This window comes from Notothenia rossii, assembly GCF_949606895.1.
Source record: "Notothenia rossii genome assembly, chromosome: 11".
NCBI classification, from domain to species: domain Eukaryota; kingdom Metazoa; phylum Chordata; class Actinopteri; order Perciformes; family Nototheniidae; genus Notothenia; species Notothenia rossii.
Window position 1 is genome coordinate 8,090,642 of NC_136910.1, and position 23,598 is coordinate 8,114,239.

Sequence of the window (23,598 nt, forward strand, 5' to 3'; positions counted from 1 at the left end):
GTTATGCGTCGGGTTCGGCAACGTCTGGAGGTTTCCATATCTGTGCCATCAAAATGGAGGAAGTGTGTATTGTGATCGATGTGAGATGACATGGGATTGAAAGAGCAAAGAGAGATTATTCCATGCATGTGAATTAAATACCAAAGTGTTTATAGACTTTTGAACTTTCTGGATATGATACTAATCACTGCTGCTCTGCGGCTGATGTTCTAACATCTGGATTATATTTCATTCCAGGGGAAATGTTGCTACTTTAGTAAAACATAAGGAACGGTCCGAAACATAGAATCAACACCGACTGTGTTTTAAGATTAAGACATGGAACAAGGCTCCCCTATGTTAACATTTATCTCAACCATTGATGAGACGGGCTCTTTCAACCCGTACATCGTGGGCTGTCTGCTGGTCGCCTGGACCCTCGTGTGCCTGGGAATGTTCAAGGGCATCAAGACCTCTGTCAAGGTAACCCTGTTGTGACTCCTGACTTCATTGAAGCTGTGATGTCAAAAAGGTTTGTTTAACAGCTCCCAGGTGATTCAGTAGAGATGTGATTATCAGTTTTTAGTGAGTCCGTGTTGTTTTCTAGATATATACATTATAATTGACAGACATATAAAGTACTATTAAGGCACTGTGATATGGTAGGTCCTGTTTATAGTTAACAAATATGTGAATGTAATACTGTATCAGGTGTATAAATGATTACCTGCATGTATGTAATGGTAAAGATATTAGCTTTACCATTACATACATGCAGGTAATCATATCTGGTATCTTAATATCTGAGTGGAATTGCAATACGGCTCTCGTTAACATCACTAGAGAAAAGCAGCAATAGCAGCCAACGTTCAGCATTCAACAGGGAATTTATTATATACAGTTTATAAAAGCTCACGTAATGTAGCTTTATCTGCCGGAGCACAGTTTACCAAACAGGACTGTGAGCTTCCAGTTCACGAGAGGAATAAAATATGACGGATGGGAAGAATGGTTTGAAAAACAAGCAGAGTTTATTTCAGGCTGCGGGTGTAAACACAAAAAAGGGTCTCCCATGAACCCTGGTCTGCTCCTCTATGTCCCGAGGTGGCTGGGCGAGTCACGGTCCTCCTTCCAGGACCCAGTCTACTGCGGGAGACCAGAACCAGGTTACCACTTGCTTTTATTGAGTGACGGATTACCTGATTCTGATAAGCTGCCTGGTCTCCGGCCAAGCCACTCCCATCACTTCAGCAGCCGGCGCCCTAACCACACCACGCTGCCACAAGGACATTTTTATAAAAAGGATGGGGAAATAGTTATTTTTCTGCGTACCTTAACCAAAAAACGAATGTTTACTGGTAGCTCGACGTATTCACTTGTTAATGTTTCTTACTCTCTTAGGTGATGTATTTCTCCTCCATCTTCCCCTACGTGGTGCTGTTCTGCTTCCTGGTTCGAGGCCTCATGCTGGACGGGGCTTTAGAGGGAATCGTCTTCATGTTCTACCCAAAGGTATCTGCAGACAAAAGGCCTGGTTGATTATAGAAAAGAGAGGCTTATATGCACATTTCTGTAGCACACCTACTGTTGTATTTATTCATCTATAGCTGGAGATCTGGGCCGACGTGCAGGTGTGGCGACAGGCAGTCACTCAGGTCTTCATTACATTTGGTGTCGGCCTTGGGTCGAACATCGCTTACTCCTCCTATAATCCCAAGAACAACAACTGCCATCGTGATGCCTTCACTGTCTCCACGATTAACTTCCTCACCTCTGTGCTGGCCACTCTGGTGGTGTTCGCTGTGCTCGGCTTCCGCGCCAAAAACAAGGCCGTGGCATGTGTGGTCAGGTATGTCGGATGAGAAGAAAAACACTGAGTTACGCATCAAAAACGACGTAAAGACTTGGTGAACGAAGCAAACTTGCTTATCTAACACTTCTCCCTGCTGAATCTACAGCGGGGGAAGGCCGCACGCACATATAAACACACTCCTATGCTAATATCTTGGCAATTTCCATTTGTTTTAGGCTAGTGTGGCCTGAAAATGTTAACATATTACCCAACCGTAGAACAGAATCATTGACTTTATGCAGGTACCATAGTTTAAATATCTATGCATGTTGAATGAACTGTGTGTTTAAAGTTGTGTGTTTGTCTTTGCCTTCCCTTAGTAATATTAAGCAGTTATCAGAGCAGTTATCGGAGCAGTTTCGCAGCCGTCCTGTGGAGATAAACTTGATGCCACGCTTCAACTATTCTGAACCCAGTGCTGTGGCTCTAGAGGACTACAGGGCCTGGTTCAAACTGCATGGAAAACAGTTCCCAGGCAATCTAACAGACTTTGACCTGGGAAAAGAGATGCAGCAGGTACATATGAATAGTCAAATTGTGGTTTTCTTTGTATTGTGTGGGTGGTACATTAAACCTGGCACTCATGTTTGTGTTCAGGGTGTGGAGGGAACAGGCCTGGCTTTCATCGCCTTCACAGAGGCCATCTCTCTCCTGCCTGGCAGCCCCTTCTGGTCAGCGCTCTTCTTCCTCATGCTGCTCAACTTAGGGCTCGGCAGCATGTTTGGCGGCATGGAGGGAATCGTCGTCCCGCTCACTGACCACTTTGAAACACTGGCTCAGAACAAGATCAAGTTCAGAGGTAACAAAACACCTCATTGTGTCCTAAGAGAATCCCAATCAATGCAACTCCACTTTTCAAATAGTTATTGCTCAGCCTGGAGTCCAACTGGCATCTAAACAACTAAGAGTCATGATTGAATTGAATGGAGATTGGACAACCTTTTGCACTTTAGTAAACAAAGAACCAGAATGTTTCCTATTAAGTGCTTTTGGACAATAACATGTTACCTTATTACCTTGAAAGTCACAGACAGTAGATCAGTGTCTTGTCTTTGATCACTGACTAATCAGGATTTCAGAACCTAAAGCAGAGAGGGTGGGGAAATTAGTAAAGGTACCCTCTGAGGTGATTCAGGAATTAGCCGTGAATGTTTCCATTCTGCTAGTTCGCAGATGACTGAAACTAAGCCTTCTTTATGTTGTTGTTTTTAGTTTTCAGCTGCATCATCGGCTTTGTAATCGGCCTCCTCTTCACCCAGCGCTGTGGAAACTACTTTGTGATGATGTTTGATGATTACTCTGCCTCTCTGCCACTCATCATTGTTGTGGTTTTTGAGACCTTCAGTGTGTCTTGGCTGTATGGAGCTGATAGGTGAGGTCTAATTTCAGTCTGTGCATAACTGCTTTAACTTTGGACATATTATTTTCCATGCAAATGTCAACAAATCAGTTTAGTTCTCTTAATCCCATTAATGTTTGTAACAAATGTGTAATATGTACCACTCTGGGTGTCTGAAGGTTCCTGGATGACATTGAGGGGATGCTGGGCTGGCGTCCTCATGTGATCTACAAGTACCTGTGGAAATACGTCTGCCTGCTCGCTATGCTGGGGCTGCTGGGCGCCACCACCATCCAGATGTTCATCCAACGCCCCACCTATATGGCATGGAACCAAGAGAAGGTATGTTAACCCTCTGCTCCATAGCTTCTCTTTGAATAACTGGACACACTGTACATGTTACAACAGCCCTTAAAAAGCAAATGGTCCCTTACTAAATTCACAACCTGAAGCATATAACTAATGGTTTATTTCTCTATGTATTTCTCTGAGTAGTGATAAGTTCCACTTGTTTCAGACCTAACGTGATTTAGATTTAGATTCTATTTTTTTATTCTTCAGGGATCTGAGGAGTACCTCGAGTACCCGGACTGGGCTCTGGCTGTCATGGCCTTGCTGATCATATTTGCTGTGATGCCCGTCCCGATAGCTTTGATTCACGCTGTCCTGATGGACCGGCGGACAAGACAAAGAGCCAGAGATTCAGAGGCCGGTCAGTACAGCATTGTTAGCACCGGCAACAATTGCGGAAGTCTGATGACTGACATGTCAGACCTGGACCAAAATAAAAAGACTGCTGCTTCTGTTTCCTCAACACTGGACCTGAAGTTACACAAATGAATTAGATAAAAAAAAAATTCAAACATGCTTCATCTATTTAACAAATTGTAATCTAGTATGCAGTGGAATATATGACATGCTAAAGAGTTTATACAAGCTTGGAAACTGCATTGTTACTGCAGTTAGTGGCCCAATTGACCTTGAATTTGAAGTATCACAAAAAGTTATGATAATCTGTGACCAGAAGGGAATTGTTTCCTTTAATTTTGACATGAATAAAATGGCATCGTCAGCATGAAGCAATATGTTGGCCTCACTGTTATTCCATAAAGACACAGCCAGACTTCTGCTGCCATGTAAACATCTGAAAAGGTAAGGTGGAGATGTTCTTATTGACCAGTGACCTGCAGCTCTCTCTGACTGTATGCAGACCTTAGTGTGTGTTTGAGTGTATCTGTAAAAGTCTGGAAGCACTTCCAGAACACATGCAGGCAGACTGATGTATGATGTCTAAGGCTATCGAGACATGTGTTAATTTAGCTGACTGTAAGTGTTTTGACTGTTATACATAGTGAAGAGTTTGCCCATTTCTTTGTTTCTCTTTTATATGTTTCGTTCTTGAGCATTTTGGGTGTCCTTGCAGTCCTGCAGAAGGTGAGAGTGGGGATACACACCGCCCTTACTGTAGTCAGCACAGAGGATCAAATATCACACTGTAAAGATGACTAAACAATGTAGCTTTCTAGATAGTGAATAGACATTGGAGATTTAAAGGGTGAATTATAAGTAATTGTTAAAAGAGGAAGCCCTCTTAATTATGTAACTATAATAATGTTTTTGGAGGGAAATGTGGCATCTATCTGAACCATCATCAGTAGATAAGTGGTTTGGTTTGATATCTTTGTCTTAAGCTCCCCTTGGGTAACTGTATTCTGTTATCTTTCATATTTAAATAGAAATAGAAAATCTACGTGTGTTCTTGTACATCTTGTACTACATTTCAGTTTTACATAGTAGTTGTTTAAACTTACACCCCCAGTATCTGTGGCTTTTTTTTTTTTAATTGAAGCAGTACATGAATGTGTCAGCAGGGAGCTCTGTTGCACTCACGTTTCTCTGCTCAACATGTCAGGTTGTGTGACCTCTGCAAAAACATTTAAGCTCTCACTTGTTGGCCTTTTTCATACAAGGTGGCTTTTTTTGCCCCTTTATTGTGTTTTTTAAGACCTAAACAAAAACTGCTTTCGCCGAGAACGAGTAAGAAACCACAGTCACTTTAAGAATAAAGCCTATAAAAGCTTTCAGAACATTGTGCCAGAGCGCTGAAGGTTGAGCCTCTGAATTCCCTTTGTCAGGCTGCTTTACTTGTGTAAGCTATTTTCTACATGTGTGTGCTTGTTAGGAAGAGTACGCACAGGTGTCCCTTGGAAATACTGTCAGGTGTCCGGGGAGTTCAGTTGTCGTGGATGCAGTCTCTCTTCAGTCAGCCAGAAAGGACCAACACCCGGCAGAGAAACACGACATCCTCGCTTCCACATCAGGTAAGTAACTAACACAAGATTTATCGGTAATAATAAAACTTGCCTTTGCATTACAGTGAATGTGTTTGTGTGTGGGATAGGTTTTATCTATTTGTTTCAGTGGCCTTTTTCAGAGCAACACCTGACTGATAAACAACTTCAATATTGGGTAAAGATTTTAGTGACGCCCATGTCTTTAATGTGTTATAAACACACTTATTGTTTGCTCCAAGTTGTGAAAAAAGTTCATATTTAACCTAAGAACGACACACACATTGTTTTTGTGAAATGAATGTATTTGCTTAAATCTTAACAGAGATTGAGTAAAACTGAATGATCAGCATAAACAGTTTACTGATGTAATGTTTCCTCATGTCTTAAGACTCAAACATATATGTATAAAGATATATTGACATGGGCGTCAGAGAAGGTGTTTTCCAATATGGTTTTGACTGTTATTGATTGACATGGCTACGTAGGAAAGAGCAGCCAAGAGAAAGCATGTATATTTGTATTTGTTTCTATTTTTTTTGCAGGTGTATCAATTTGAATTTGCAGACATACGTTCTAACCCCCCCATGGCGGGCCTGGCAGCTCTGTGTCTGCTGCTGGTGTTTCCACTGAGCCACTCCCAGAGCTCCCAGAACACCCTGCAGTTGCAGCAGGAGGTCGACTCCCATCAGGGAGCACCTCCTCCTCCTCCTCAGCGATACATAATGAACCTGCTCAGGAAAGAGGAAGCTACTCATTTAAACGCAAAGCAGACATGTAAGTGGAAAAATAAATAATGTTGTTAAGTAGAACTGGATCTATGGAGTCCCAGAGAGGCAAGGGGTGATCAATTTTAATTAATTTTCCAGTTTTAAGTCTTATTTAAATGTTTTCTCCTCTGTATTTGACTTTAAACAGGTGGAGATGTTTATGCAAGGATAGTTTCCTTAAGTCTCTTAAACTAACCAAAAATAATAATATGTGCAACTGTTGGGAAAGTTAACCAGGATCATTTTTATAATTTCCTTTATTTTTTATAACTAAAATCTGGTGGGAAAAACAGTTTTGAGAGGTTTTTATTATATATATTATATATTATATTATATTATACAAAAGAGACACAAGATGATACACCACTATCCCATGTTCTAAATATGATGGAACATAATTGTGTTATCTTCCAGGTGAGCTTACATGTCTCCATGATTACAGCAACACTTTTCTTTTTACCATGCATACTGTATATGTCTCACCTTCTTTACAGAATAATCTGCTTTTGGGAACTATAGACAGATTATAATGTTATCACCTTTTGCCCACATCTTCTTAAAAACGATTTAGATCAGACTTAGAGAATGGATCACAATAAATAAATAAAAAAAGTCTCTCAATTGCCTCTCAGAGCTTCTGTAAATATCCATCCTGCACAGTGATAATGACACAGAGTGGCAGCATATGGCTCAATAACAAAAATGTGCAACAGGATTCATGTGTGAAGACCTTGACTCTGATGGTCTTTGTGCCTCCACAGATGTCCAGGTAGAACAAGACAATGCCAAAGTGGGTCTGTTCGTCGCTGCAGCCGTAGGAACCTTCGCTCTGATGGCTGCTGTGTACTGTATCTACAACAAGTTCTACTCCAAACACCAGTACCTGCACACCCAGCTCAACGATGACTCAGGTAGATTAATATATTTTGTAAATTAAAATATAATTGCATTAGCGCCCCTTTCAGTCTCACACTTGAGGCAACGGCAGCACTATGGCATCAAATTGGATTCCCTGGAGGGACTGTCAGAAATCTGTAAGGTTTCAAAAATACACATGTCTAATCTGCCTTCAAAGAAACACTACAACAGAGAAAGCTGAAACTAAGGTGACAGCAAGGAGTATAGAAACTTCTATCACGGAGTAATAAAAGGAAGCTCAAATACAGACAGTTTCAGAGAGAGACTTCCATCCAGAGAGAAAACTGGACTTCTGATATTTTTACTCTCCTGTCTCTTGGGAGTCATTTGATGAAAAGCATCCGGTCTTGTTATTAAACGCGAGCAGGCTGTGTCGTATTTATTTAAATAACTTCTTATTACTGAAGTTCCTGCTTAATGCTTTTTATATTAAAGGAATAAATTATCTTGCATAATGAAGCTTTAATATTAGAAATACAACAGCAAATGTGTATACTATACACGGTAGATATAAATACAGTTGCATAATTGATCATAATGTTTTTATAAAGCTGTTCATGGTTCTATAACCTGTGATTTATTTATATATACTAAAAACACATTAAAGGGGCCCAATTATGCTTTTGGGGTTTTCACTTTCCTGTAGTGTGTTATATAGGCCGAAATCCCTGTGTTCCCTCCGGAGGGAGTTTCTCTCCCACACATGTTAGATATCATAACACTTACAATTCTATTGGTTAGCGCTCCAACATATTGTACATTGCTGGACATCTCTCTAAGCGGTTGACCAATCACAACAGAGCCGGCCAGCTAACCAATCAGAGCAGACTGGGCTCTGGTTTCCGACAGAGGGTGAAAAGAGGTGCTGCAGCACAGACAGTATGATACAAATAAAAAGCTTTTTGAACATTAAAGCATGGAGGCATGTCACGGTAGAGGAACAAAATGCCCATAATGCACCTGAAAAGATGTGCTCTTTAAACTTCAAGTGACTGTCCTCATGTATCTGTCTGCAGATTTCAGCACAGACCCCATGGACACTCCCCCTGTGTGTTTCCACGCCTCCGCCGGCTCCAGTGCGGTAGACGTGCAGAGAGGTGGTTACGGCTCGCTCTCGGACACTCCATCCATCATCTCTGTGCCACCCAGCCTGTCCCCCCCTCCCTCTGCCATGCCCTTCCCTCCCCTCTTCCTCCCCTCTCACTCTCTGAGAACTATATCAGCCAAGGACCTGGAGAAGAGCTGTGCCTAATGTTAAAAACTAGAAACTAGGCTAGTGAGACTTTTTCTAATAAGAAAAGAGAAGTAGTTGTTTAGAAATTTGTATCACAATAACTAAACACATCAGATCAATTTGCAGTTTGCATGCTAATGGCTTTGCACATACATCCCTAGACAAGAAGTTACCTAAGTTACCTGTTAGCTGTAGTCACCTCCTGACCGGCTGCCCTTTCACTCATAACCACCCTCAAATCTGCTTGTAGATTTACACAGCTCCAATAAACTACATTATTCTTGCGACTTATCTGACACCACCCATCCTTTGTCGTACCGGAAAAAATAAACTGTCCAGAGAGGAAATAAATGTTGTCTTATTTCTACATTTTATGGTGAATAATTAAAGTTCTAGTGACATATAGTATCAGATTAAAATAATGTGTTGCTATAGCATAAACAGTGACTCCATACTATTTAGGTGTCCCAAAATGAATTAAGTGAAAAAGGCCTTTTGACTGTTTCTTTTATTGACATTAATTCAAAACAAAGTCAACACCATATGACTTAATCTGTAAAATAAAAACAGACTTGTGCTCACATTTCCATGCAATGAATTAAAAAAAAAAATAGTCATGCACACAGTCACATTTTGTAAACATGGTGAAATACATGTACAATCTCAATGCACTCTTGATAGGTAACTGTAATTTAAATTGTGGTATTAAAAAGTGTAATCCTGAAATGTAACCTTTAAAGGTGGAGTAGGTAATTTTGGAGAAACCAGCTCGAGTGCGCTAGAATTTGAAAATACACAGCCGGAAAAAATCTGCCACTTCCTTACAGAGCCCCTCCTCCAACACACACGAACGCGCACATGAACAATGACCGCACGAGATAAGTTTGTGCACAGATGGAAGGCTGACAGGCAGGGAGGCAATCCAGTTATTTTAGCCGGGCCGGGTCTGATGATTGGTTGTGCTTTTTACAGTACTACGGCTTCCAAAGATGAAAATTTGTTATGAATTTTTGTCAAAGCACTTAAGATATTCATTGCTATTGGGATGTTAAGAGCATTCCATGGAATACAACAAAAAGTGTATCTTGAGCCGGTTTCTCAAATTGACCTACCCAACCTTTAATACATTTTATTCTGAGGTAATGTAATCTCTGAGAAAACAGAAGTTTAGATGTTAGGGGGAATAGAACCAAAGTGATTTTACTTATATACGGTAAATAGCCTATATACAGTAAATAGCCTTTTGGTCAGTTTTTCTTTGCATGTATGGCCACTATAAATAGACACCATATCAGCATGTGTTAAATTACCACAAGTGTTTAAGATTTGCACTTTTTCATACTGCAATATAAAAGAGAGCTTTTCAGTTTAATATTTGACTTTAAAAGAAAGTCACTGTTATAAACTAAAATTAAGATGAAAATGTGAAACCACAGTGTTTGAAACCAGTCGTTTTTTCTTTTAGTGTGGAATTTCTAGTTTTTCCATAATTTATTATAATTGTTTATACATATCTCAGGTCATTAAATAATCCACAGCCCATCCCAGAAGCGTCAGAGCATCCCGGGAGCAGCCTGCCCCTCCCCTCTTATAAATACATGGGAACTCTGGTTATATGCTTCGATCGGACCATGTTTACTCTAACTCTCCAGCCGAAGCTTCTGCAGGTCCCAGAATAGCCTTCTCTTGAACAGTCGGTACTTAGAACGGCCGGCTGCGAGGAAGGAAGTGACATGCTATCTCACTACACACACTTGGAGAGATTAGCGCGCGGGCAGCGGTAATCTGGTTTCAGGACCACGGCCAGAGGCACCGTTTTATCACGAATCCTGTCAGAAGTTGCGTGAAAAAACATTTAAGGAGCAAGTGAAGAAGTTCATTTGGACCTTAAGGACTCTTACAAACTGGGATTGAGAATGTTTGCTCGGTTTATTTTATATCAAATTAGTTGAAGCAGATTAAATCTCAGTAACCCTGATTTACAGATTCCGCTACACAGGAAACTGCAAGTGATCAATTAGAAACAAGTAGTTCTTTTGTTATATGTGAGTGAGAAACACGGGGCGGAGGTCGTAGAGGAGAAGGTTGTGCGCTCAATAGGGAGCGCGCAAAGAGTGCACATTGGTCGCATCCTGGAGGCGTGAGGATGGAGATCCGACCGGACAGGTTCAAGATTGTTGCAGCCAAGACTCTCGGGAAAATATACGGGTATGTAAAAGAAAAATCTCTGGGAGAAATGACATCCAGAAACTGTTGAAACGATTCATGTGTAATTTTCTTGTCACGTAAAAAAGAAAGTTTATTTTATTGAAATACATTTAAGATGCATTAAGGGCGATTTTATTAATATTATTTGTCTTAAAAGAGAGCAGAAGTGCTATTAGAAAATCAATGTTTCCCGAGGCCTAGATTAGAGTGGTGTTGGATGACCTGGCACAACATCTGTCCCTCTATAGGTTCATGAATCTGTCACATAAGAAACTCGCATGAATAATTTAGCACTTTAACTGCAGTCGTGCAGAAGCTGTTATATATAAAATACGTGCACACACATGCTTTTAAAACCTCAAATGAACCCTTGTCTTCTTCACTTCTGTGGAACAAATAAACGGAATTAAGTTTCATTTTAGGCCAAAACTGTTCTGTATGTGTAAGATGAGGCGTTGGATCAATAGCTGGATGCATGGGCTTTTCTGCTGTGTTGACACCTTTTTAAATTATGGAAGCCTTGCTGTTTTGTCTGGCAGTGTGTTTCAGTTCCATTGTACTCAAAGTATGTTTGACATGTTACATTTACTGAGAGTACTAAACACGCATGATCTGAGGCCTGTTATGCTGTCTCGGTATAAACTTAAGAGGACCTTGAAGTCAATATATTGACTTAGCTATCTCAATATATTGACTTACTATCTCAATATATTGAATTATATATTTTTTTTTTTATTGAAACAATTATGTCAAATACAGAATAAGGCACATAGACATCAATGTTCATCATATTAGCGGTAGGCCTATACTTTATATTAAGGTACACAAATTCACCATCAACTATTTGTTAATTAACATGCATATTAGCAATATATTGGCTCTTTCTTAGTCATTATAAAACACTTAGTAATGCCTTATTCTACATGACCATATTCTACAAGTAATCTGTATATGTTACACTTGCATGTATGAGATCATTAAGTGCCTTGTAACTTCTTCTTTTTGTATAGTTTCACTCCGTTTGAATGTCAGTGGACTGCAAATAAGTCAATAAAGGAGCATGGCTGCTCATTCCTTGGCTGGCTGTTTAATCTATGTTCACACTGAGACAGTACAACACAGAGAGAACAGTACACCAATTGTATAAGTACATACAAGCAGGTCACACAGTCACAAATACATAAACTCTGTTAAAAATCAGTTTTATTAAAAGTACAGGCTGTATGTGTTCTCAGCCTTTGGAGAAACTTGACATGTTTTGGGATGTGTCTGAACCTCTCTTTCGTGGTTCATTAATAAAAACTGATATTTCAACGTGTGCCTACTTTGTTCGTGTGCTGTTGAGGTTCATTTCAGTAGTTGTGTGTGATAATGTATTTACAAAGTGTGAAGAGGAAGCAATTTTAGACATATTGAGGAGAGCATATTAAGACCAAAGCTCATGTACAACAACTTCCTTACTTGCAATAAATAAGGCCTAATTAGAGGGTTATTGAGGATGGTTAATTTGTGCACCTTAATATAAAGTTGTACCGCTTATATGATGAACATTGATGTCCATGTGCCTTATTCTGTATTTGACATTGTTTCAATAAAAAAATATATATATATAACTCAATATAATGAGATAGCTAAGTCAATATATTGAGATAGCAAAGTCAATATATTGAGATAGCTAAGTAAATATATTGAGATAGCTAAGTAAATATATTGAGATAAATCAATATATTGACTTACAGGACTTCTTCTTTTTTTCCTGTGGCGCAAACAGGCTTCAATCAAGGCTCAAACTTTCCCAAGCAGAGCATTAAAGCTTGTGATGGTGGACTTCCTGGGGTCATGGTGGACCAGGAAAGGTCAGACATTGACATTATATGACATTTAAGAGCCACAAGCCTCATTCACAAATAATTAAAGTGTGCTTTTTAGAGCTTAAACAGCTCTTAAACAAATCCTTTTGGCAATAAACTGCACTTGACGTTGCCAGCTAAGAACAAAGTGTGTGAGTCAGTCAGGAGTCTGAATGAAGGCTATCTAAAGGTATTGATAAACTCCTCGTTCCTCCTCTCGGGATTGCATGTAGTGTCTAAACACTTAAATCCTCTCCAAGAATAGCCTCTGCTCGTCCAAGCTGTCGGCCCACGTAAATCCCTGCAGGCCGTACACCTTAAGACACCTCTCTCCTTCTCCCGTTAAGTAGCCCGATAGCTGGTCATCGGCTCCCTTCCACCACCATCCCCCCCCCCCCTCTCCCCTCTGGGCACCTCGCAGCCGGGATTAGGCTTCTCTAACCACAGCCGGCCTATAAGCTTTCATTTCCGTAGTGCGCACATGCTCCCAGGTGCTCCCTTGGTACCTCTGCCGTGCGTAACGAGCACCGGCCCGCGCCCGGTGCTGCTGTCCGCACGCGACATGCTGCTTAACGGCAGAGCAAGCATGCATGGGCCTGTAGAGTTTAAGATGTGTGTTTTTACTCTATAAAAAAAGTGTTGTTATCTTTGCTTATTGATGGCTGTGTTTTATTATTGTTCGATATTCATAATCTCTTATTTGTTGGGTATATTGATTTATTTTTCTGTTTTTAAATCTTTCTGTCCTTTTCTAAACTATGATATTTTCCTTTCTATTGAGAAAAGCCTAATAAAATGCCTTGTCTTGTCCAACCAGCAAATGTTCCCATTAGAGCCTTAAAACAAGTGGATTTTTGACATACAAAATAACCCAAACCGTGAGTCAGTTATCAAAATAGTTCCTGACTTACTAATGGATTCGTGGATTTATCAATGCCGGTCTGATCTATATTTAGATATGTATAAATACATTCCTTGCTATTCCTCTCTCTGCTTCCAGCCACTGATGTCTGCGTCTGATCAGTAAGAATGGTTCAAATATGTCTGAGGTTCCTCAGTGGTTCTACAGGACAGCATTCTTTCAATTAAATTCAGATGTAATGCAAATGACCTCCTCTTGTGTCACCATAGTGATTGTAACAGTGCACAGTTGGTATTATAACAATTGAGGTTCAGCAGGTCCTTCGTAGTAGTGTCACGAGGAGCGGTTATTTGACTCCTTTTATCCGATCAATGATGCCAAGCTGTTGACTCAGCTGTTGTCCTTGACGTATGAATTAAGATATTAGCTTGGACAGGGAACCAGGAATACAACCTTAGCAGAATAGATCGAGGAAAATTCAGCTTTCTTATGTGCTATCAAGGTAAAAACTAAGCCATTTCTTCTGGTTCACCAGACACTTCCTCAACGTGGTGTGATGAGTAGTTAGGTGGCTTGTGAGGATTACAACGGATTTCCTTAACTCGGTCAGTCGGGAAATGTCACTGCGGCAGATTAGGTGTATTTGAAGAAAAAAAGTGAATACAGGCATGTGCATTTTGGCTATAGTATTGCAGAGAATGAAAAGTCAAGGTGGACATCCTCTGGATACTGAGAAATAAATTGGTGTTGAAGAAAAAGGGAATGTCGCGAATTGTGTGAGACAATGTGTGAGTCAGGGGAGTTGACGATGAAAGGCAGGGTTAAAGCATCAAGGAGGAGACAGGAAGAATGAAGCCCTCACAGACAAAAATAGTCCAAGAGAGCCAAAGATATTAATAATTCAAGAGTGAGAAATCATAAATACTTGATCAGTGTGGAGACTTTAAGAACCTCTGCTTACAATAACTCATAATATTACATGTATGTTTTATATTTGTGTGGCTGTTTTGCTTACTCTTGTTGACAATTCTTTTAGGTGACAGCTCGAAAAAGCTTTATTCGAAAGAATATTCTTTTTGTCACTCAATATTTCAGTGTCATCTTTAAGTCTCTGTGGGAAGCACATCTTGTGAAGCCAGAGAGCTGCAATGACGACTTTATAAAGATCAGCCGGTGCTTTTCTTACCCTGGTATTTCACAATTGAGATTGTCCTCATCCCTGGTGATTTGATAGAGCGGTGACATTACGGTTAAGGACAGGGGATCGTTAGAAAACGCGGAGGAACAAAGTCTCACAGCGGAGAGAATAAACCTTCAGTCTAAATTAGTCAGAAAGGCCAACATTAAGCAGGATGTAGGAAAATAGTGTGGATGTTTTTGCACAAACAAATTATGTTAAGGTGTTTGTGGGCCCAGTGGTGAACAGCTTCAATCTCTGCACCTTCAAACGTTCAATGGTAAATAAATATAAGATGGGAGTTTGCTAGTTTTCCTTCCAGCAGCTGTCAAAGGGACAGTCATCCCAGAATACTGTTTTTTTTTACCTGCATTTCTATTTATTAATCTATCTTGTTGTGGGCAGTTAGGAACTATTTTCTTTCTATCGATGTACACCCACCTACAGTATGACTACGCTTGCACCTACTCATGAGGGCATCTTGCTCATTTGTTGATGGATGTAGTTTGGTCGAAAGAACATTTTTCCTACATGAAACTCCTCATGGGAAGATCTGTGGTCATGCCGGTCATGTTTTCTGGACTGTTCCTTTAAGAACATGTATGACTAGCTGCTCACACACACATACACATACATACACACCTCCAGTCTCATAGTGAACCATGAAGTGTTCAAAGTGTTAACTTGGTTGGTTAGGATCTTTGTCCTGAAGCATATTTTCTGTGATCAATGCAACTCCATTTACCCATGATACTTCAAACAACAGACCAGGTATCCAATATGGCGGCCGATTCAACCCAATACAAGCTGCTTCCCCAGCACACAAACAAAGAAGTTATCTATTACTTCTATGCCTGCTGACTCAGATTGTTCCACACACATTCATTTCCTAGAAATCGCTGAGTTGGCTTTAGGTATACTTTGTTTATCTGTTTGTCAGCAGGGTTACAGGGCGCTGACCAGATATCTTTGTTTTTTAGGCTATTTCTTCAATTGCATACACTTTCCATGGCAGCTTGATTTCCTTTTATCCCTGGGGCACTTATACATATTTCTAAGTGTGTACATGCTCTTCCATTTACAGTATTGAGTGTCAACCTTACAATGATAAATGTTCAAAATGGCCACTGTGGTTCAGTTCTAGCCCAGGATCTCAGTCTTATTTTCTCTCCTGTATAACCAGCTGTCATGTAAAGTAATCTATAAAAGAAACTTCCCCATCCCCCAGTCCAGGCATTATTCATGCTCTGCACTGTTGGGTCTTGTATTTTGACTAAAAGCTGCAGGGCTGAATGGACTAATACGTACTCCCATGTACTGTATTCATCTCTCACGGAGGTCATGAATTACATTTACCAGACAAAGGCAGGAAGGATATTTGCCTTTTTACTTAATATGTCGATATGAAAAACTAAATATATATAATAAATAGAGTCGTGATATAAAGGGGGCTCTGTGCTCCAGCATCTGGACCTGCAGCGCTGTAGCCTGATCTGAAAACACAGCATTGCACATGTCATGTTTAATAGATGACCCGCTGCGTTTAGATACATATTTGATGCCCGAAAGACTGCAGACTGGCAGAGGTCATGGTTTCTCAGGATTTCTCAGAAAGCCATATCAACATAGGTTTATGGACGGGGGCAGAACAAGAGTAATGTGTTAACCTTGTTTGGAAGGAGAGCAGGAGCACCGGACTGTGGTTTTTTATACCCACACTGTATTCCTCCCTGTCAGCTGGTTCTGGTGAAGATGAATGTCTGCAATACAAAAACACCCGATATATTAACGCCCAGAGAAGACAGGATAAGTCAAAGTTATGACAGCTAGCTGCAGTGGCGGTGGGCTGACAGCTAACTGTGCTGAAGGTCTCTTGTTAAGGTGCTAGAGTTACCGGTCAAATTGACAGTGAGAACGATTGTGTGAACATCTTTTATCTTCCCAAGATGTCAGTCTGCAAGCCCTTCAGAACAGGATCTGTTTCACAACCTTGGCTGGCTCACTGGCTGATAGATTCTCAAAAATAAATGTAAGATAAGATAAGATGGATCTTTATTAATCCCTGTGGGGAAATTCAGTTGTTCAAACAGCAACAGGACAAGGGTGAAAACACAGGATAGCACAAATTCACACAGATTAATACAATCAAAAATAAGATCAAAGATACAAAATAAAAATAATAATAATGAGAAACTATGAAATAAGAAATGAATACAAAAAAATAAAAATGAGCATATATACATATTGGGTCTTATAAACTATGAATTAAAATGAAAATGGACATATATACAAATTGGGTCATATGTTAATATTACATATTATATATATTAACATGGGTGTCTGGAAACAGTGTGACCCCTTGTCTGTCTAGCTTCCTCCTCGTCCTCCCCTCTGCCACCTCCTCCAGATTGTCTGGTTGTACTCCAACTACAGAGCTAGCCTTCCTCACGAGCTTGTTCAGCCTGCCAGTGTCCCTAGTGTTTGTGTTTCCACCCAGCACACCACGGCGCCACAGACTGGTAAAACATCTGCAGCAGCCTCGTGCACACATTGAATGACCTGAGCCTCCTCAGGAAGAACAGCTTGCTCTGTCCCTTCCTGAAGAGAGCATCAGTGTTGTCTGAACAGTTCAGTTCATTGTTAAAGTGCACTCCCAGGAACTTGTAGCTGTTCACCACCTCCACATCCTCCTCCCTGATGGGGATGGGGTATTCAAAGTATTGACATTAAAGAGATAACTAAATGTTAAATATTTTCTTTATAAAGGGCTCAATACAGTTATAGTTAGTATAGGCTATTTCCTGGCATTCGAGACACTTTCTTTAGTCGTTTATGTGATATGAAGAAGGCAAACAGTACACTGACAACTGTTGTTTTTCTAATGTGTATTTTGGTGTGTATTGTCCAGCTCCCTTGATAGGGACTATACAAAGTCGCAAAAGGTTTGTTTTGAAAACTGATAGGTAGGCCAGACAATCATACCAAACAATCGCAAACTGACTAAAAACATTATGCAACATTTTTGCTAAAAGATTTGACAATTACAATCTGCTTTTTAACAAAACAGATAATCTTGTACTTCCTTTATTACGGTTTAGTGTATGTTTTATTTCTGGTACAAGACAAAGTGTCCCTCTGGGCTCGAAAACTACAATACTTTACATACATTTCCCACTCACTCCACTTCTTTCTTCACAGAGCTCTTGAGAAGAAGCAGGACAATGGCGAGACCATCGAGCTGTCGGCGGAGGGCCGGCCGGAGCTGGTGGAGGAGAAGGAGCTGCCCGTGGTGGACTGCACGTGCTTCGGGCTGCCCAGGCGCTACATCATCGCCATCCTCTCTGGCCTCGGCTTCTGCATCTCCTTCGGTATCCGATGTAACTTAGGCGTGGCCATCGTCAGCATGGTCAACAGCCACACCGTCTATAAGGACGACAAAGAGATCATAGTGGTGAGTTAGGGTGGAGAACGTGGGAAGTACACAACAGGCAACAAGTAATATTACGTTCCACATTATTACATCTTCCTAGGAGGTCATGTTTATGTTCGGATCAGTTTCTTCTAGGTCGGTTTAAAGAAAAATTACTAACCGATATTTACGAAACTTTGTAGAGTGGTGTAACATGGGCAAAGAAAGAACCCATTACAATAGAGTGGTGTAGCATGGGCAAAGAAAGAACCCATTACATTTTTGAGCGGACAAATTCTTTATCTTTCTACGTATTGAACAATGTTTGTGATAGTCTGTACGCTCGTTGTGCCCTATTAGTTTATTTATGAGATGAACATTTGGTGAACACACATGGTTTCTGACCGTTGGCTCTTCTTCTCTGTCTTCATAGTTTAAAATAGGCCCCTTAATTCAGAAAAGGGAAATCTTAACTCTACAGTACAAAATTAACTTTTGCGCCTCCATCTTTGTATAGGAAAGGTTTCTTTCCTGTTTCAAAGCGAGATCTGCTAATAATTGTTTTCAAACTTTACAGTATCAAAACGTTATCAATGTTAACAATCTGTGTTGATTGTGTGAAAGTAAATCTCAAACAAAGGCTCCTCTTGAAATCTGTCAGTCATTGTTACAGCCATTTGAGTCGTCATCAGAGCACAAGGTTTGACACAGCTAAGTGATGTGAAGGAATATTGATGATAAGTCAGTGGTGGAGCACAAGCCTCATGGGGACCAGTAATCAATCATGACAGTTGTGTTGTATATTTTAAACAGATTCAAGTACACGTGCAGATAAATCATGTGTTTGTCCCAACAGAAAGCTCAGTTTGACTGGGATCCAGAAACAGTGGGAATGATCCACGGCTCCTTCTTCTGGGGATACATCGTGACCCAAATCCCAGGAGGGTTCATCTGTCAAAAGTTTGCAGCTAACAGGTCTGTTTATCCACCAGTTATGGTCTATAAGGGATATCTATTCATTATCTTATACATATTGAACATACTGACTATTTGTTTCTCCTCCAGAGTGTTTGGCTTTGCTATAGTGGCCACGTCTTGCCTGAATATGCTCATCCCTGCAGCCGCCCGAATGCACTTTGGCTGTGTCATCCTTGTCAGAATATGTCAAGGACTTGTGGAGGTGCTTCACTTTTTAACTTAAATCACAAAAACAAGAAATGACTGAAGACACAGATTTATATTTACATTTTATTTAGAGCATTTGTCACAATGTAATACCTTCCCTTTCCTGCAGGGGGTTTCATATCCGGCCTGTCACGGTATTTGGGCAAAATGGGCGCCACCTCTTGAAAGAAGTCGTCTGGCTACGACAGCCTTTTGTGGTGAGTCCATTATCAATGAATGGCTGTAATCACTTTAACAGACAGTAATTGTTAGTTTAAAATAGCCATGATTAGGGAGCAAATGATATAGGATTTTATCGGGGATTGGAATATGAAATGGTCACATAAGTTGACATTGATGCAATAAAAACATTTGTTTCTTAACAAAATGTAGGGCAAATTGTTTCCAGCAGGTTTTAGTACAGTAAATTATATTTTAATTATTTGAGCCATGCCTGGCTACAGTTACTTTAGAGCTGAAACTATTAGTCCATTATAAATTTGCCTATTTGATACAAATTAATCTGCAACTACAATGATCATCAATACAATATTATTTTTCAACCAAGAATGCTACCTTAGTTTTAGCTACTCCAATGCTAGTTCAAGTTTTTTTTTTTGCAATCTGAACTCAAGTATTTTGAAAACACCATTATACTAGATTTTTTGACATAAACAGTTAAGGAGCAACGTTGACTAATATAAATAGATTGAAGTTGCAGACCTTAACCCAATGTGTCTCTTTTGTTTCTAGGTTCTTACGCTGGTGCTGTGATCGCTATGCCGTTAGCTGGGATCCTGGTCCAGTACTCTGGATGGTCATCAGTTTTCTACGTCTACGGTAAGAGACCTTTGACCTTGACATGTACCGATTGTAAACTAGGGCTTCTTCTCCCCGACAAAACTGTAACTTAGAAAAAAACTACACAGTTCTTGTAGTGAAATATAGTACAGTGTGTTTGTTGCCATAATACTCAAGACAACACAGTTAAAAAAAAGGCTGATTTCAAAAGGTGTGTATGCACACCCATCACTATGCACAGCATGCAGTAACACAGTAAATGCTAACACATGTTGACATTTAGAGGACACGCAGGCCAGCGACATAAATAAGAGAACAAGAAAAAAACATCACCCTTAAAGTAAAGATTCAACATGTACCCCAGTCCGTACAGATGCAGCAGCCACAGTCAAGGTGACCTTTCCTGCCAGTTCTGACACTGACATTTCTCCTCCTCTCTTCCCTGCCTGCCTGCTGCCTTCCTTCCTTCCTTCCTGCCTGCCTGCCTGCCTGCCTGCCTGCCTTCCTTCCTTCCTTCCTTCCTTCCTTCCTTCCTTCCTTCCTTCCTTCCTTCCTTCCTTCCTTCCTTCCTTCCTTCCTTCCTTCCTTCATTCCTTCCTTCCTTCCTTCTTCCCTCTGCAGGAACTTTTGGGATCATGTGGTATTGCTTCTGGTTCATGGTGTCTTATGAAAGTCCAGCAGCCCACCCCACCATCACTGAGGAGGAGAGAGAACGTATATTGAGGAGAGCATCGGCCCAAACAGCACAATTTGCAGTAACGGTCAGTAGATCTCTCGGGTACAATATGATCTAAACATTGTGTCACATCACTTTGGCTCACCTTAACAAGAACAGTCCTGCATTGTCTTTTACATTTCCCTCTCTCAATTCAAATAAAACTGCAACCATAGGTTGACAATAATCAAAAGTTGATGGACAGAAAAAATCGATCTATTTTGATAATAGATTCCTCTTGAAAAATGACAGAAATTTGATTTTTTTGCCTCTCAAATATGGAGTTTTCTTGCCTTTCCCCTATTATCTGGCATTTTGTAAACCAGGTCCTAAACTGGGAAATTCATCTTGAAAAACACGTCAAATTAATTGAAAATTAAAGGAGTAGTTGCAGCTAAACATGTATAAGGTTAAAATATGGGCCCGACTGCCTGAACATTTTAACAAAGAGTGTAAAGAAATGTAACAAGCAGAGCAATTCAGGAGTGAGGAAGTGAACCTGGGTGTCAGACTTTATCATGAGCTGAAATTCTAAAAATGGTAAAGTAAAATGGTAGTTCATCAAATGAAAGCGCAAGGGATATATTAATACATTCTGTATCTTTGGTAACTTCTGCTCAAGAAATTAAACAATTTACTGCACTCGTACTTTTGTTAATTACAATGTTCTGGATTTATTACCAAAATAATCTAAACAAATAAAGACAAGTAATTGATTCAGCTCAGCAACTGTACATTAACACTATATTTATAGAGTTTAATTTAAAACAACGTGAATTAAGTAACTCATTTTGATGTGTTAACAGAAATTCAACACACCATGGAGGGCCTTCTTTACGTCCATGCCAGTGTACGCCATCATCGTGGCAAATTTCTGCAGAAGTTGGACTTTCTACTTGCTTCTTATCAGCCAGCCTGCATACTTCGAGGAAGTGTTTGGGTTCGAGATTAGCAAGGTAACAGGAACCAAACATTTTTCTTTGAACATGATACAGCTGTGGAAACTCAAAGCTATAGACCGTTTGCATGAAAACAATGGATGGATGGATGGATGGATGGATGGATGGATGGATGGATGGATGGATGGACAGCTGTGGAAACTCAAAGCTATAGACCGTTTGCATGAAAAAACATAATTCTTACCCTTTTCTTTCTTAAGGTTGGCCTAGTTTCTGCACTTCCTCACCTGGTAATGACCATTATCGTGCCCATTGGTGGCCAGCTTGCTGACTATCTGCGAACTAACCATATCATGACGACCACTAACGTCAGGAAACTTATGAACTGTGGAGGTAAGAAAGGGCCAAAACAAAGGGAAAGCAAGATTAGAATAATAGAAAGTATTCCAAGATGGCTTACTGAACCTTTTCTACCAAGACATCACCACTGTAGCTATATTGATCAAAGGTCAACTGGCATTTTTAAGCCTCTAAGCGCCCTATATTGTTAGTCAGAAAGATGATTCCGCGAACCTGAAAGATTTCACAGAAACTCATTGCCTAATTCTGGGGTTAACAACAGTTTTGTCAGTTAGCTGTGGTGAGAAAACATTTGCTGCATGAGGGAAATGATGACTCACTGTAAAGCAGAATCCCTACCTCTGTCGGCTATTTTTGAACTACAGAGAGAAATCAATAGCAAAGTGAAATGGAGAAGCATACGGTGTACATATCACTTTGTGGGAAGCTGTCAACACTGGGGAACAGTCAACAACATTTTATAAGAAAAGGGCCTGAAGAAAAATGACTTAAACAAGCACCTTGCCTTAAGACTTTTCCATTAACATTTTAAACTCTGTCTCTGTTTTGTTTCTTTATTTATTTTGTATTTCAGGGTTTGGGATGGAGGCCACCTTTCTGCTGGTGGTGGGATATTCTCATACAAAAGTTATGGCCATTTCATTCCTTGTCCTGGCTGTGGGTTTCTCTGGCTTTGCCATCTCAGGTGAAACAAACTATAATTGTTTTCAAATCACATCATTAAAATCCACAACCCCTTCATTTGAGGATGCCTATAAATATTGATGTTTGAAATACTATAAAGTAGAATTAATATAACTTATGTGTTCATAACTTTGACCTATTACTTTTTGCTCATGTTCTATTTGTCCTTCCTCATAAGGTTTCAATGTCAACCACCTTGACATTGCACCGCGCTATGCTAGCATCCTCATGGGTATTTCCAACGGTGTGGGCACTTTGTCTGGTATGGTTTGCCCCCTTATAGTCGGTACAATGACGAAGCATAAGGTGAGAGCTTATGTTATAAAATGCATGTCTGTTCTTATGATGTTGTCTGAGGGTGTGATTTTATTGTTACCATGGGATGTTGTGTGCATTTTAACTTGATGTTGCATTTCCTCATTGTGTATACAGTATGCAGACAGTGCGCCACCAGCTGAGTTCAGTTATAAATAATGTTTCGTAATCGGCAGCCGAGGTGTCACTTCCTCAGAATGATTTCATTTTAAATATGTTATATGAATACCCCGAGATCTGTATCACTGAAGAGGGACCAATATCAATTTAATTTGTGCAATTAGAGTAGTTCAATCTACCCTCTAGGTAGGGCGTTGGAGCATTTTACTCACCAGGGTAAAAGCTATCCAGGACTTTCATAGAACAAAAGACACACCATCTCTGATTGGTTTATTTGGTTGTGTTCAACCAAAAATAAAACACAAACTTTTTTCATGCTTATAATATCTCTTTTCTTGCTCTAATCCTGCTTTGATAGACGAGGGAGGAATGGCAGGGAGTGTTTCTTATCGCCTCGCTTGTTCATTATGCAGGTGTTATATTCTACGGTGAGTTTAGTTCCCTCTACTTTTCCAATGTACTTTTACTCTTCCTTAACCAGAGCATTTGAGTGTTCAAGTTTGCAACCAACCATGCATTCTGTTTGAAACAAATGAACACTTTATTTATTATGCATTGCTCCTCTCTCTGGGCTGCAGGACTCTTTGCATCTGGAGAGAAGCAATATTGGGCGGAGCCTGAAGAGCAGAGTGATGATAAATGTGGCATCCT

At 40.2% G+C, this 23,598-nt stretch overlaps 2 protein-coding genes across 2 annotated transcripts; both read left to right on the forward strand.

Annotated features, from left to right (window-relative positions):
- Positions 1-318: 318 nt before the first annotated feature.
- LOC307024391 (sodium-dependent neutral amino acid transporter B(0)AT2-like) lies at positions 319-8,609 on the forward strand (the record flags this gene model as incomplete). The annotated part of the gene is made up of 13 exons (XM_079658459.1): positions 319-462; positions 1,381-1,491; positions 1,587-1,828; positions 2,152-2,347; positions 2,429-2,630; positions 3,044-3,203; positions 3,350-3,512; positions 3,732-3,921; positions 4,594-4,604; positions 5,353-5,491; positions 6,029-6,238; positions 6,993-7,142; positions 8,166-8,609. The coding sequence occupies 13 exons, from the start codon at positions 319-321 to the stop codon at positions 8,399-8,401; spliced, it is 2,154 nt and encodes a 717-aa protein (XP_079514585.1). The 3' UTR covers positions 8,402-8,609.
- A 1,414-nt stretch (positions 8,610-10,023) lies between these two features.
- LOC307024392 (vesicular glutamate transporter 1-like) lies at positions 10,024-23,596 on the forward strand (the record flags this gene model as incomplete). Its single annotated transcript, XM_079658460.1, is given in 15 exon segments — positions 10,024-10,591; positions 17,679-17,931; positions 18,746-18,864; positions 18,955-19,069; positions 19,184-19,271; positions 19,807-19,893; positions 20,476-20,558; positions 20,561-20,590; positions 20,592-20,615; positions 21,376-21,525; positions 21,729-21,861; positions 22,403-22,513; positions 22,691-22,818; positions 23,306-23,375; positions 23,526-23,596. Coding segments are annotated over 15 exon segments (1,524 nt in total), but the record flags the coding sequence as incomplete, so codon positions are not given.
- Positions 23,597-23,598: the final 2 nt, after the last annotated feature.